We start from the raw sequence: 14,114 nt of genomic DNA, 5'->3' as shown, positions 1-14,114 counted from the left end.
TGTTCCCAGTATACCAGGTATAGGTAGACTGTTCCCAGTATACCAGGTATAGGTAGACTGTTCCCAGTATACCAGGTATAGGTAGACTGTTACCTGTATACCAGGTATAGGTAGACTGTTCCCAGTATACCAGGTATAGGTAGACTGTTCCCAGTATACCTGGTATAGGTAGACTGTTCCCAGTATACCTGGTATAGGTAGACTGTTCCCAGTATACCAGGTATAGGTAGACTGTTCCCAGTATACCTGGTATAGGTAGACTGTTCCCAGTATACCTGGTATAGGTAGACTGTTCCCAGTATACCAGGTATAGGTAGACTGTTCCCAGTATACCTGGTATAGGTAGACTGTTCCCAGTATACCCGGTATAGGTAGACTGTTCCCAGTATACCTGGTATAGGTAGACTGTTCCCAGTATACCTGGTATAGGTAGACTGTTCCCAGTATACCCGGTATAGGTAGACTGTTCCCAGTATACCTGGTATAGGTAGACTGTTCCCAGTATACCTGGTATAGGTAGACTGTTCCCAGTATACCTGGTATAGGTAGACTGTTGCCTGTATACCTGGTATAGGTAGACTGTTGCCTGTATACCTGGTATAGGTAGACTGTTCCCAGTATACCTGGTATAGGTAGACTGTTCCCAGTATACCTGGTATAGGTAGACTGTTCCCAGTATACCTGGTATAGGTAGACTGTTACCTGTATACCTGGTATAGGTAGACTGTTCCCAGTATACCTGGTATAGGTAGACTGTTCCCAGTATACCAGGTATAGGTAGACTGTTCCCAGTATACCTGGTATAGGTAGACTGTTACCTGTATACCTGGTATAGGTAGACTGTTCCCAGTATACCAGGTATAGGTAGACTGTTCCCAGTATACCTGGTATAGGTAGACTGTTCCCAGTATACCTGGTATAGGTAGACTGTTGCCTGTATACCTGGTATAGGTAGACTGTTGCCTGTATACCTGGTATAGGTAGACTGTTCCCAGTATACCAGGTATAGGTAGACTGTTACCTGTATACCTGGTATAGGTAGACTGTTCCCAGTATACCAGGTATAGGTAGACTGTTCCCAGTATACCAGGTATAGGTAGACTGTTGCCTGTATACCTGGTATAGGTAGACTGTTCCCAGTATACCAGGTATAGGTAGACTGTTCCCAGTATACCAGGTATAGGTAGACTGTTGCCTGTATACCTGGTATAGGTAGACTGTTGCCTGTATACCTGGTACAGGTAGACTGTTCCCAGTATACCAGGTATAGGTAGACTGTTCCCAGTATACCAGGTATAGGTAGACTGTTGCCTGTATACCTGGTGCAGGTAGACTGTTACCTGTATACCTATATCTAAATATATATAAATGTATATATCTAAAACAACTAACCTAACCTACCTGAGGCCTAACTTAGGCCTACCTGAGGCCTAACTTAGGCCTACCTGAGGCCTAACTTAGGCCTAACTGTACATGCAATTATAATATTTATATAATATACATATTAGGAGACAAGTTTTTTGTTTATATAACACGTTGTAATTTGTGTCTTTTGGGCTCGGTCGGCGCTCGGACGAGTGTCCTGGAGGTGGGAGTGCTCGGCCGGCGCTCGGACGAGTGTCCTGGAGGTGGGAGTGCTCGGCCGGCGCTCGGACGAGTGTCCTGGAGGTGGGAGTGCTCGGCCGGCGCTCGGACGAGTGTCGTGGAGGTGGGAGTGCTCGGCCGGCGCTCGGACGAGTGTCTTGGAGGTGGGAGTGCTCGGCCGGCGCTCGGACGAGTGTCCTGGAGGTGGGAGTGCTCGGCCGGCGCTCGGACGAGTGTCTTGGAGGTGGGAGTGCTCGGCCGGCGCTCGGACGAGTGTCTTGGAGGTGGGAGTGCTCGGACGAGTGTCTTGGAGGTGGGAGTGCTCGGCCGGCGCTCGGACGAGTGTCTTGGAGGTGGGAGTGCTCGGCCGGCGCTCGGACGAGTGTCCTGGAGGTGGGAGTGCTCGGCCGGCGCTCGGACGAGTGTCCTGGAGGTGGGAGTGCTCGGCCGGCGCTCGGACGAGTGTCCTGGAGGTGGGACTGCTCGGCCGGCGCTCGGACGAGTGTCCTGGAGGTGGGAGTGCTCGGCCGGCGCTCGGACGAGTGTCCTGGAGGTGGGACTGCTCGGCCGGCGCTCGGACGAGTGTCCTGGAGGTGGGAGTGCTCGGCCGGCGCTCGGACGAGTGTCCTGGAGGTGGGAGTGCTCGGCCGCGGCTCGGACGAGTGTCCTGGAGATGGGATGGCTCGGCCGCGGCTCGGACGAGTGTCGTGAGGGTGGGACTGCTCGGCCGGCGCTCGGACGAGTGTCGTGAAGATGGGACTGCTCGGCCGCGGCTCGGACGAGTGTCCTGGAGATGGGATGGCTCGGCCGCGGCTCGGACGAGTGTCTTGAAGGTGGGAGTGCTCGGCCGCGGCTCGGACGAGTGTCTTGAAGGTGGGACTGCTCGGCCGCGGCTCGGACGAGTGTCTTGAAGGTGGGACTGCTCGGCCGCGGCTCGGACGAGTGTCTTGAAGATGGGACTGCTCGGCCGCGGCTCGGACGAGTGTCTTGAAGGTGGGACTGCTCGGCCGCGGCTCGGACGAGTGTCTTGAAGATGGGACGGCTCGGCCGCGGCTCGGACGAGTGTCTTGAAGGTGGGAGTGCTCGGCCGCGGCTCGGACGAGTGTCCTGGAGATGGGACTGCTCGGCCGGCGCTCGGACGAGTGTCGTGAAGGTGGGACTGCTCGGCCGCGGCTCGGACGAGTGTCGTGAAGGTGGGACTGCTCGGCCGCGGCTCGGACGAGTAAGGACACCTCGCTGGGACGGCCTGAGAGGGGGGAGGGGGATCTATCCCTTATGGTGGAGGCGGTTATGGGGGTCCTCGGGATAGAGGGAGAGGTAGAGGAGGTTGTGGATGAGGAACTGCTCGGTGGTGATGGATAGGAGGTACCAGGCCGGGAAGTACTCGAGGGTCACCAGACCCGCCACATTGTAGCTTCTATCCCCATAGTCCCAGGGACACTCGGCGAACGTCCTCAGCAACAGCCCTGACAATTGGATAATAATGATTAATTAATATACATTAATCAACAATTGTGAGATAATATAAGTAGATATATCTACTAGAGCATTATCTACCTGTAGAGAACTCCCAGACGTAGGTCCAGAACACGTAGATGAGGCCTCGTAGAGGTAGAGGAATGGTAGAGTGGTAGACGCGGTAGAACTTCTCGATGGCCAGACTACCTACCCCGTAGATGAGGAGAGACCACACACTCGTACAACCTGTACATGAGAGTAAAGATAACTTCAAAAGGCATATTTAAATCCGTAAAATAAATGGATTTAAATTATTTCACACTGATAGATATATTAGACGAGGAGGGGGAGGAGCCATATATGTTAGGGACAATTTGAAATGTAGTCTCAAAGAGGGAATCAAAACAGAGCCACACACAGAAACTATTTGGCTAGAATTAAACGAAAAAGCAAATAATATTATAATAGGAGTAATATATAGGCCACCAAATTTAGACAGAATGGAAGCAAAGCATCTATGGGATGAAATATCTAGAGCATCTAGATCTAACAGTATTTATGTCATGGGTGACTTTAATTTTAGTGGAATAAACTGGGTGAACAAAACAGGGAATAGTGAAGCAGAAGATTTTCTAGAATTAATTGACGATTGCTTTCTTACGCAACACATTAAGGAACCAACACGGGAAAATAATATTTTAGATTTAGTGTTAACTAACAGGGAAACACAAATTAATGACATCGAAATAGGGAGTGAGCTAGGGAGCAGTGATCACAAAGAAATCTGATTTAGCATAGAATGGAATAGACCTGTAGGAGAAAATTCTGTTTAAGTGCCAGATTTTTGAAAAGCTCATTCTATTCCCAAAGAAATTTTTGGTTGAAATAGATTGGAAACTCTTGGGTATGGGGAGTGGGCCGGTCTTGGAGCGAGACATGAACCCAGCGATAGGTGACGTAAAAAGGAATTTCGATGTGGATTCAATATATAACTTATTTAAGAATATTCTAAACAAAGCACAGGAACGTAGTATACCATACATCGAATAGATCGAATAGATCGAATACTAATGACCCAAAGTGGATAACAAAGGAATTGAAGACCCTTATAGGTAAAAAGAGAGCTTGGTACAAAAGGATTAAAAATGGGAAGGTCACTTTAGAACAGGAATTCATACAACTGGTTAGAAATGTTAAAAAAGAGATAAGGAAAGCAAAAAGAAACTATGAAGTTCGCATAGCAGGGCAAGCAAAGACAAATTTTAATTTTAGCGGAATAAACTGGTTGAACAAAACAGGGAATAGTGAAGCAGAAGATTTTCTAGAATTAATTGACGATTGCTTTCTTACGCAACACATTAAGGAACCAACACGGGAAAATAATATTTTAGATTTAGTGTTAACTAACAGGGAAACGCAAATTAATGACATCGAAATAGGGAGTGAGCTAGGGAGCAGTGATCACAAAGAAATCAGATTTAGCATAGAATGGAATAGACCAGTAGGAGAAAATTCTGTTAAAGTGCCAGATTTTCGAAAAGCTGATTTTAATAGCCTAAGAAATTTTTTGGGTCAAATTGATTGGAAAGGCTTGGGTATGGGGTGTGGGCCGGTCTTGGAGCGAGACATGAACCCAGCGATAGGTGACTTAAATGGGGATTTCGATGTGGATTCAATATATAACTTATTTAAGAATATTCTAAACAAAGCACAGGAACGTAGTATACCATACAAATTGAATAGATCGTATACTAATGACCCAAAGTGGATAACAAAGAATTTGAAGAACCTTATAGGTAAAAAGAGAGCTTGGTACAAAAGGATTAAAAATGGGGAGGTCACTTTAGAACAGGAATTCGTACAACTGGTTAGAAATGTTAAAAAAGAGATAAGGAAAGCAAAAAGAAACTATGAAGTTCGCATAGCAGGGCAAGCAAAGACAAATCCTAAAGGGTTTTTTCAGTTATATCGTACTAAGACTAGGGAAAGGATAGGTCCATTAAAAACTGAGACAGGTCAAATAACAGATAGTGATGAAGAGATGAGTAGTATTTTTAATAAATATTTTGTATCTGTATTTACTAAAGAGGAACTTAACAATATGCCTTCAGCCGAACAAGTCTATGTGGGTGGGGACGAGGACAGGTTGACGAGTTTAGCAGTTACCAGGGAGGATGTTCTTAAACAAATAGTAAAACTCAAACCAAACAAATCCCCAGGGCCGGATGAAGTGTTTGCTAGGGTGCTTAAAGAATGCAAAGAGGAGCTTTGTGACCCACTGTCAACCATATTTAATAAATCAATAGAGTCAGGCAGAGTGCCAGAGTTTTGGAAAGTTGCTAATGTGATACCAGTTTTTAAGAAAGGAGATAGATCACTTGCGTCTAACTATCGACCAATTAGCCTAACGTCTATTGTGGGAAAGTTACTCGAATCTATAATAGCAAATAAAATTCGTCTTCATCTTGAAAAACATAAATTAATAATTGAGTCGCAACATGGTTTTATAAATGGCCGTTCATGTTTAACAAATTTGTTATCTTTTTATTCTAGCATTGTTGAGGCAGTTGATAGTGGTAAGGATTGCGATGTTGTATACCTTGACTTTAGCAAAGCTTTTCCCAAGTCTCCAGGAAAGACTTGGGTAAATACTGGTTCAGTAACAGGGTTGTTGATTTGTGGAACCAATTGCCGCGTAACGTGGTGGAGGTGGGGTCCCTCGATTGTTTCAAGCGCGGGTTGGACAGGTATATGAAGGTGAAGTCACAGTGAGAGGTCGGTCAGGTGAAGTCACAGTGAGAGGTTGTGTTAACCGGAGCTCCTGAGTGTTGTTATATTATCATAGCAATATGGAAGTTGTAGTGAAGGACCTGGTGACTCTAGTGGGAGCCCTGAGGACAGAGTTGGACTCTCTGCGGGAGGAGGTGCGTCAGCTTAAAAAACAACGAGAAGTAACGAAGGAGGAGACCAGCAGTAAAGGGACCTCGTCTTGGAGAGTTGCGAAAGACAGGGGCCTTAAGAAGACTTTGATAAAGCCGCCTTCAAACACCATAGCAACTTCAAATTCATTTGACGTTTTGGAGGACGAGTGCTGTGGAGAGACTGTGGATCGCGCAAAAGGGAAAGCAACGAAGAGAAAGGAAGCGCAGGCCCCTCAGAAAGTAAAGGAAGTACCTAAGCAAACATTAGTTGTGGGAGATTCCCAGATAAGGTATTTGGATAGAACGTTTTGTGCTAGAGATAGGGGGAACAGGTTAAGGGTTTGCTATCCCGGAGCTGGCATTGGTGATATTATAAACAACATGAATGATATTATGGCTGGTAATGGGAACAATCCCATTATTTGCATTAGCGTGGGAGGAAATGATGTTGGTCGAGTTAGGAGTGAGGAACTGATTCAGAGGTATAAAACAGCCATAGAGTTAGTTAGGAGCAAGGGAGGAATCCCGATCATATGTGGCATTCTTCCAAGAAAGGGAGTGGGAAATGAATGGATATCGAGGGCACTTGGTGTCAATTGCCGGCTGGAAAGATATTGCAAATCAAATGCAATATCTTTCATAGACAACTGGGAACACTTCTATGGAAGAAATGAAATGTATGCTCGTGATGGGGTGCATCTATCGAGAGCTGGGGTTGTTGCTGTTGCGAACTCGTTAGAAGAAGTGGTTAGAGGTGTTTGTTTGGGTTTAAACTGTTAGTAGATAGAGGTATGGGAATTGATTGTGAGGAAGGAGGTAATAAAAGTATGTGTTTGTGGGAGAAAGGAATTGGCAAAACGATCAGGGAAAGAGAAGGTCCGCAAAATAACAATTCACTTAGGGTATATTACACTAACAGTAGAAGTCTAAGAAATAAAATTAACGAATTAAATGCTCTTGTCTGCACAGAAAAAATAGATATTATTGCACTTACCGAAACGTGGATGAATGTAGAAAATAGAGAACTATTAGCTGAATATCAAATATATGGATTTAAACTATTTCACACAGATAGATATATTAGACGAGGAGGTGGAGTAGCCATATATGTTAGGGACAATTTGAAATGTAGTCTCAAAGAGGGAATCAAAACAGAGCCACACACAGAAACTATTTGGATTGAATTAAACGAAAAAGCTAATAATATTATAATAGGAGTAATATATAGGCCACCAAATTTAGACAGAATGGAAGCAAAGCATCTATGGGATGAAATATCTAGAGCATCTAGATCTAACAGTATTTATGTCATGGGTGACTTTAATTTTAGCGGAATAAACTGGTTGAACAAAACAGGGAATAGTGAAGCAGAAGATTTTCTAGAATTAATTGACGATTGCTTTCTTACGCAACACATTAAGGAACCAACACGGGAAAATAATATTTTAGATTTAGTGTTAACTAACAGGGAAACGCAAATTAATGACATCGAAATAGGGAGTGAGCTTGGGAGCAGTGATCACAAAGAAATCAGATTTAGCATAGAATGGAATAGACCAGTAGGAGAAAATTCTGTTAAAGTGCCAGATTTTCGAAAAGCTGATTTTAATAGCCTAAGAAATTTTTTGGGTCAAATTGATTGGAAAGTCTTGGGTATGGGGTGTGGGCCGGTCTTGGAGCGAGACATGAACCCAGCGATAGGTGACTTAAATGGGGATTTCGATGTGGATTCAATATATAACTTATTTAAGAATATTCTAAACAAAGCACAGGAACGTAGTATACCATACAAATTGAATAGATCGAATACTAATGACCCAAAGTGGATAACAAAGATTTTGAAGAACCTTATAGGTAAAAAGAGAGCTTGGTACAAAAGGATTAAAAATGGGGAGGTCACTTTAGAACAGGAATTCGTACAACTGGTTAGAAATGTTAAAAAAGAGATAAGGAAAGCAAAAAGAAACTATGAAGTTCGCATAGCAGGGCAAGCAAAGACAAATCCTAAAGGGTTTTTTCAGTTATATCGTACTAAGACTAGGGAAAGGATAGGTCCATTAAAAACTGAGACAGGTCAAATAACAGATAGTGATGAAGAGATGAGTAGTATTTTTAATAAATATTTTGTATCTGTATTTACTAAAGAGGAACTTAACAATATGCCTTCAGCCGAACAAGTCTATGTGGGTGGGGACGAGGACAGGTTGACGAGTTTAGCAGTTACCAGGGAGGATGTTCTTAAACAAATAGTAAAACTCAAACCAAACAAATCCCCAGGGCCGGATGAAGTGTTTGCCAGGGTGCTTAAAGAATGCAAAGAGGAGCTTTGTGACCCACTGTCAACCATATTTAATAAATCAATAGAGTCAGGCAGAGTGCCAGAGTTTTGGAAAGTTGCTAATGTGATACCAGTTTTTAAGAAAGGAGATAGATCACTTGCGTCTAACTATCGACCAATTAGCCTAACGTCTATTGTGGGAAAGTTACTCGAATCTATAATAGCAAATAAAATTCGTCTTCATCTTGAAAAACATAAATTAATAATTGAGTCGCAACATGGTTTTATAAATGGCCGTTCATGTTTAACAAATTTGTTATCTTTTTATTCTAGCATTGTTGAGGCAGTTGATAGTGGTAAGGATTGCGATGTTGTATACCTTGACTTTAGCAAAGCTTTTGATACAGTGCCACATGAAAGACTGATTAAAAAGATAGAGTCTCATGGTATTGGGGGTGCTGTATTAAGCTGGATTAGGGCATGGCTATACCAAAGGAAACAGAGAGTTAGTATAAATGGAATCAAGTCAGAGTGGGAAAATGTTGTAAGTGGAGTGCCTCAAGGCTCTGTCCTGGGACCTCTGTTGTTTATAATATATATAAATGATTTAGATTCAGGTTTGAGTAGCAACATTTGCAAATTTGCCGATGATACGAAAATCGGTAGGGAAATTAATTCGGAGGAGGACTCACTATCACTTCAAGTTGATCTAGATAGGGTTTTGAAATGGTCAAAGGATTGGCAGATGCAGTTTAATGCTGATAAATGTAAAGTTCTGAGGTTAGGTAATGATGATAGAGTTACAAGATACGAGCTAGATGGTGTTGTGATTGCGAAGTCGGATTGCGAAAGGGATCTGGGAGTTATGATTAGTAAGAATTTAAAACAAAAGGATCAATGCATAAATGTTCGTAATAAGGCAAATCGGACACTTGGATTTATTAATCGCAGCGTTAGTAACAAGACACCTGGTGTGGTTCTCAAGCTATATCTTGCTCTAGTTAGGCCCCATTTAGATTATGCAGTTCAGTTTTGGTCGCCATATTATAGAATGGATATAAATTCACTTGAACGTGTCCAGCGTAGGATGACTAAGTTAATTCCCCAAATTAGAAATCTTTCATATGAAGAAAGATTAACAAAGCTTAAGTTGCATTCACTGGAAAGGCGAAGAGTTAGGGGTGACATGATAGAGGTTTACAAGTGGATGAATGGACATAACCGGGGGGATATTAATAGGGTATTAAAAGTATCAACACAGGACAGAACACGAAACAATGGATATAAATTGGATAAGTTTAGATTTAGGAAAGACTTGGGTAAATACTGGTTCAGTAACAGGGTTGTTGATTTGTGGAACCAATTGCCGCGTAACATTGTGGAGGTGGGGTCCCTCGATTGTTTCAAGCACGGGTTGGACAAGTATATGAGTGGGATTGGGTGGTTATAGAATAGGAGCTGCCTCGTATGGGCCAATAGGCCTTCTGCAGTTACCTTTGTTCTTATGTTCTTATGTTCTTATGTTTTGATACAGTGCCACATGAAAGACTGATTAAAAAAATAGAGTCTCATGGTATTGGGGGTGCTATATTAAGCTGGATTAGGGCATGGCTATACCAAAGGAAACAGAGAGTTAGTATAAATGGAATCAAGTCAGAGTGGGAAAATGTTGTAAGTGGAGTGCCTCAAGGCTCTGTCCTTGGACCTCTGTTGTTTATAATATATATAAATGATTTAGATTCAGGTTTGAGTAGCAACATTTGCAAATTTGCCGATGATACGAAAATCGGTAGGGAAATTAATTCGGAGGAGGACTCACTATCACTTCAAGTTGATCTAGATAGGGTTTTGAAATGGTCAAAGGATTGGCAGATGCAGTTTAATGCTGATAAATGTAAAGTTCTGAGGTTAGGTAATGATGATAGAGTTACAAGATACGAGCTAGATGGTGTTGTGATTGCGAAGTCGGATTGCGAAAGGGATCTGGGAGTTATGATTAGTAAGAATTTAAAACAAAAGGATCAATGCATAAATGTTCGTAATAAGGCAAATCGGACACTTGGATTTATTAATCGCAGCGTTAGTAACAAGACACCTGGTGTGGTTCTCAAGCTATATCTTGCTCTAGTTAGGCCCCATTTAGATTATGCAGTTCAGTTTTGGTCGCCATATTATAGAATGGATATAAATTCACTTGAACGTGTCCAGCGTAGGATGACTAAGTTAATTCCCCAAATTAGAAATCTTTCATATGAAGAAAGATTAACAAAGCTTAAGTTGCATTCACTGGAAAGGCGAAGAGTTAGGGGTGACATGATAGAGGTTTACAAGTGGATGAATGGACATAACCGGGGGGATATTAATAGGGTATTAAAAGTATCAACACAGGACAGAACACGAAACAATGGATATAAATTGGATAAGTTTAGATTTAGGAAAGACTTGGGTAAATACTGGTTCAGTAACAGGGTTGTTGATTTGTGGAACCAATTGCCGCGTAACATTGTGGAGGTGGGGTCCCTCGATTGTTTCAAGCACGGGTTGGACAAGTATATGAGTGGGATTGGGTGGTTATAGAATAGGAGCTGCCTCGTATGGGCCAATAGGCCTTCTGCAGTTACCTTTGTTCTTATGTTCTTAAATCCTAAAGGGTTTTTTCAGTTATATCGTACTAAGATAAGGGAAAGGATAGGTCCATTAAAAACTGAGACAGGTCAAATAACAGATAGTGATGAAGAGATGAGTAGTATTTTTAATAAATATTTTATATCTGTATTTACTAAAGAGGAACTTAACAATATGCCTTCAGCCGAACAAGTCTATGTGGGTGGGGACGAGGACAGGTTGACTAGTTTAGCAGTTACCAGGGAGGATGTTCTTAAACAATTAGTAAAACTCAAACCAAACAAATCCCCAGGGCCGGATGAAGTGTTTGCTAGGGTGCTTAAAGAATGCAAAGAGGAGCTTTGCGACCCACTGTCAACCATATTTAATAAATCAATAGAGTCAGGCAGAGTGCCAGAGTTTTGGAAAGTTGCTAATGTGGTACCAATTTTTAAGAAAATAGATAAATCACTTGCGTCAAACTATCGGCCAATTAGCCTAACGTCTACTGTGGGAAAGTTACTTGAGTCAATAAATATAAATACCATTCGTCTTCATCTTGAAAAATATAAATTAATAAATGAGTCGCAACATGGTTTTACAAATGGCCGTTCATGTTTAACAAATTTGTTATCATTTTATCCCAGCATAGTTGAGGCTGTTGATAGTGGTAAGGATTGTGATGTTGTGGACCTTGACTTTAGCAAAGCTTTTGATACAGTGCCACATGAAAGACTAATTAAAAAAGATAGAGGCTCATGGTATTGGGGGTGCTATATTAAGCTGGATTAGGGCATGGTTATACCAAAGGTAGAGGCTCATGGTATTGGGGGTGCTATATTAAGCTGGATTAGGGCATGGTTATACCAAAGGTAGAGGCTCATGGTATTCGGGGTGCTATATTAAGCTGGATTAGGGCATGGTTATACCAAAGATAGAGGCTCATGGTATTGGGGGTGCTATATTAAGCTGGATTAGGGCATGGTTATACCAAAGGTAGAGGCTCATGGTATTGGGGGTGCTATATTAAGCTGGATTAGGGCATGGCTATACCAAAGGTAGAGGCTCATGGTATTGGGGGTGCTATATTAAGCTGGATTAGGGCATGGTTATACCAAAGGTAGAGGCTCATGGTATTGGGGGTGCTATATTAAGCTGGATTAGGGCATGGCTATACCAAAGGTAGAGGTTCATGGTATTGGGGGTGCTATATTAAGCTGGATTAGGGCATGGCTATACCAAAGGTAGAGGCTCATGGTATTGGGGGTGCTATATTAAGCTGGATTAGGGCATGGCTATACCAAAGATAGAGGCTCATGGTATTGGGGGCGCTATATTAAGTTGGATTAGGGCATGGCTATACCAAAGGTAGAGGCTCATGGTATTGGGGGTGCTATATTAAGCTGGATTAGGGCATGGTTATACCAAAGGTAGAGGCTCATGGTATTGGGGGTGCTATATTAAGCTGGATTAGGGCATGGTTATACCAAAGGTAGAGGCTCATGGTATTGGGGGTGCTATATTAAGCTGGATTAAGAACATAAGAACAAAGGTAACTGCAGAAGGCCTATTGGCCCATACGAGGCAGCTCCTATTCTATAACCACCCAATCCCACTCATATACTTGTCCAACCCGTGCTTGAAACAATCGAGGGACCCCACCTCCACAATGTTACGCGGCAATTGGTTCCACAAATCAACAACCCTGTTACTGAACCAGTATTTACCCAAGTCTTTCCTAAATCTAAACTTGTCCAATTTATACCCATTGTTTCGTGTTCTGTCCTGTGTTGATACTTTTAATACCCTATTAATATCCCCCCGGTTATGTCCATTCATCCACTTGTAAACCTCTATCATGTCACCCCTAACTCTTCGCCTTTCCAGTGAATGCAACTTAAGCTTTGTTAATCTTTCTTCATATGAAAGATTTCTAATTTGGGGAATTAACTTAGTCATCCTACGCTGGACACGTTCAAGTGAATTTATATCCATTCTATAATATGGCGACCAAAACTGAACTGCATAATCTAAATGGGGCCTAACTAGAGCAAGATATAGCTTGAGAACCACACCAGGTGTCTTGTTACTAACGCTGCGATTAATAAATCCAAGTGTCCGATTTGCCTTATTACGAACATTTATGCATTGATCCTTTTGTTTTAAATTCTTACTAATCATAACTCCCAGATCCCTTTCGCAATCCGACTTCGCAATCACAACACCATCTAGCTCGTATCTTGTAACTCTATCATCATTACCTAACCTCAGAACTTTACATTTATCAGCATTAAACTGCATCTGCCAATCCTTTGACCATTTCAAAACCCTATCTAGATCAACTTGAAGTGATAGTGAGTCCTCCTCCGAATTAATTTCCCTACTGATTTTCGTATCATCGGCAAATTTGCAAATGTTGCTACTCAAACCTGAATCTAAATCATTTATATATATTATAAACAACAGAGGTCCCAGGACAGAGCCTTGAGGCACTCCACTTACAACATTTTCCCACTCTGACTTGATTCCATTTATACTAACTCTCTGTTTCCTTTGGTATAGCCATGCCCTAATCCAGCTTAATATAGCACCCCCAATACCATGAGGCTCTATTTTTTTAATCAGTCTTTCATGTGGCACTGTATCAAAAGCTTTGCTAAAGTCAAGGTATACAACATCGCAATCCTTACCACTATCAACTGCCTCAACAATGCTAGAATAAAAAGATAACAAATTTGTTAAACATGAACGGCCATTTATAAAACCATGTTGCGACTCAATTATTAATTTATGTTTTTCAAGATGAAGACGAATTTTATTTGCTATTATAGATTCGAGTAACTTTCCCACAATAGACGTTAGGCTAATTGGTCGATAGTTAGACGCAAGTGATCTATCTCCTTTCTTAAAAACTGGTATCACATTAGCAACTTTCCAAAACTCTGGCACTCTGCCTGACTCTATTGATTTATTAAATATGGTTGACAGTGGGTCACAAAGCTCCTCTTTGCATTCTTTAAGCACATAAGAACATAAGAACATAAGAACAAAGGTAACTGCAGAAGGCCTATTGGCCCATACGAGGCAGCTCCTATTCTATAACCACCCAATCCCACTCATATACTTGTCCAACCCGTGCTTGAAACAATCGAGGGACCCCACCTCCACAATGTTACGCGGCAATTGGTTCCACAAATCAACAACCCTGTTACTGAACCAGTATTTACCCAAGTCTTTCCTAAATCTAAACTTATCCAATTTATACCCAT

General features: G+C 42.2%; 1 protein-coding gene across 1 annotated transcript in view; it reads right to left on the bottom strand.

The window, feature by feature from the left end:
* Positions 1 to 2,601: 2,601 nt before the first annotated feature.
* LOC123772688 (transmembrane protein 229B) overlaps positions 2,602 to 14,114 on the bottom strand; it is a 51,721-nt gene continuing 40,208 nt past the window's right edge. The window contains exons 3-4 of the mRNA XM_069324517.1: positions 3,142 to 3,288; positions 2,602 to 3,050 (exon numbers count right to left, since the gene is read on the bottom strand). Coding sequence (XP_069180618.1) covers positions 2,851 to 3,050; positions 3,142 to 3,288 — 347 coding nt within the window. The 3' untranslated portion in view covers positions 2,602 to 2,850. The remainder of the gene's footprint in view (positions 3,051 to 3,141; positions 3,289 to 14,114) is intronic.

The sequence above is a fragment of the Procambarus clarkii genome, chromosome 14 (genome assembly GCF_040958095.1).
Source record: "Procambarus clarkii isolate CNS0578487 chromosome 14, FALCON_Pclarkii_2.0, whole genome shotgun sequence".
NCBI lineage: Eukaryota > Metazoa > Arthropoda > Malacostraca > Decapoda > Cambaridae > Procambarus > Procambarus clarkii.
This window is presented reverse-complemented; position numbering and strand designations above follow the sequence as displayed.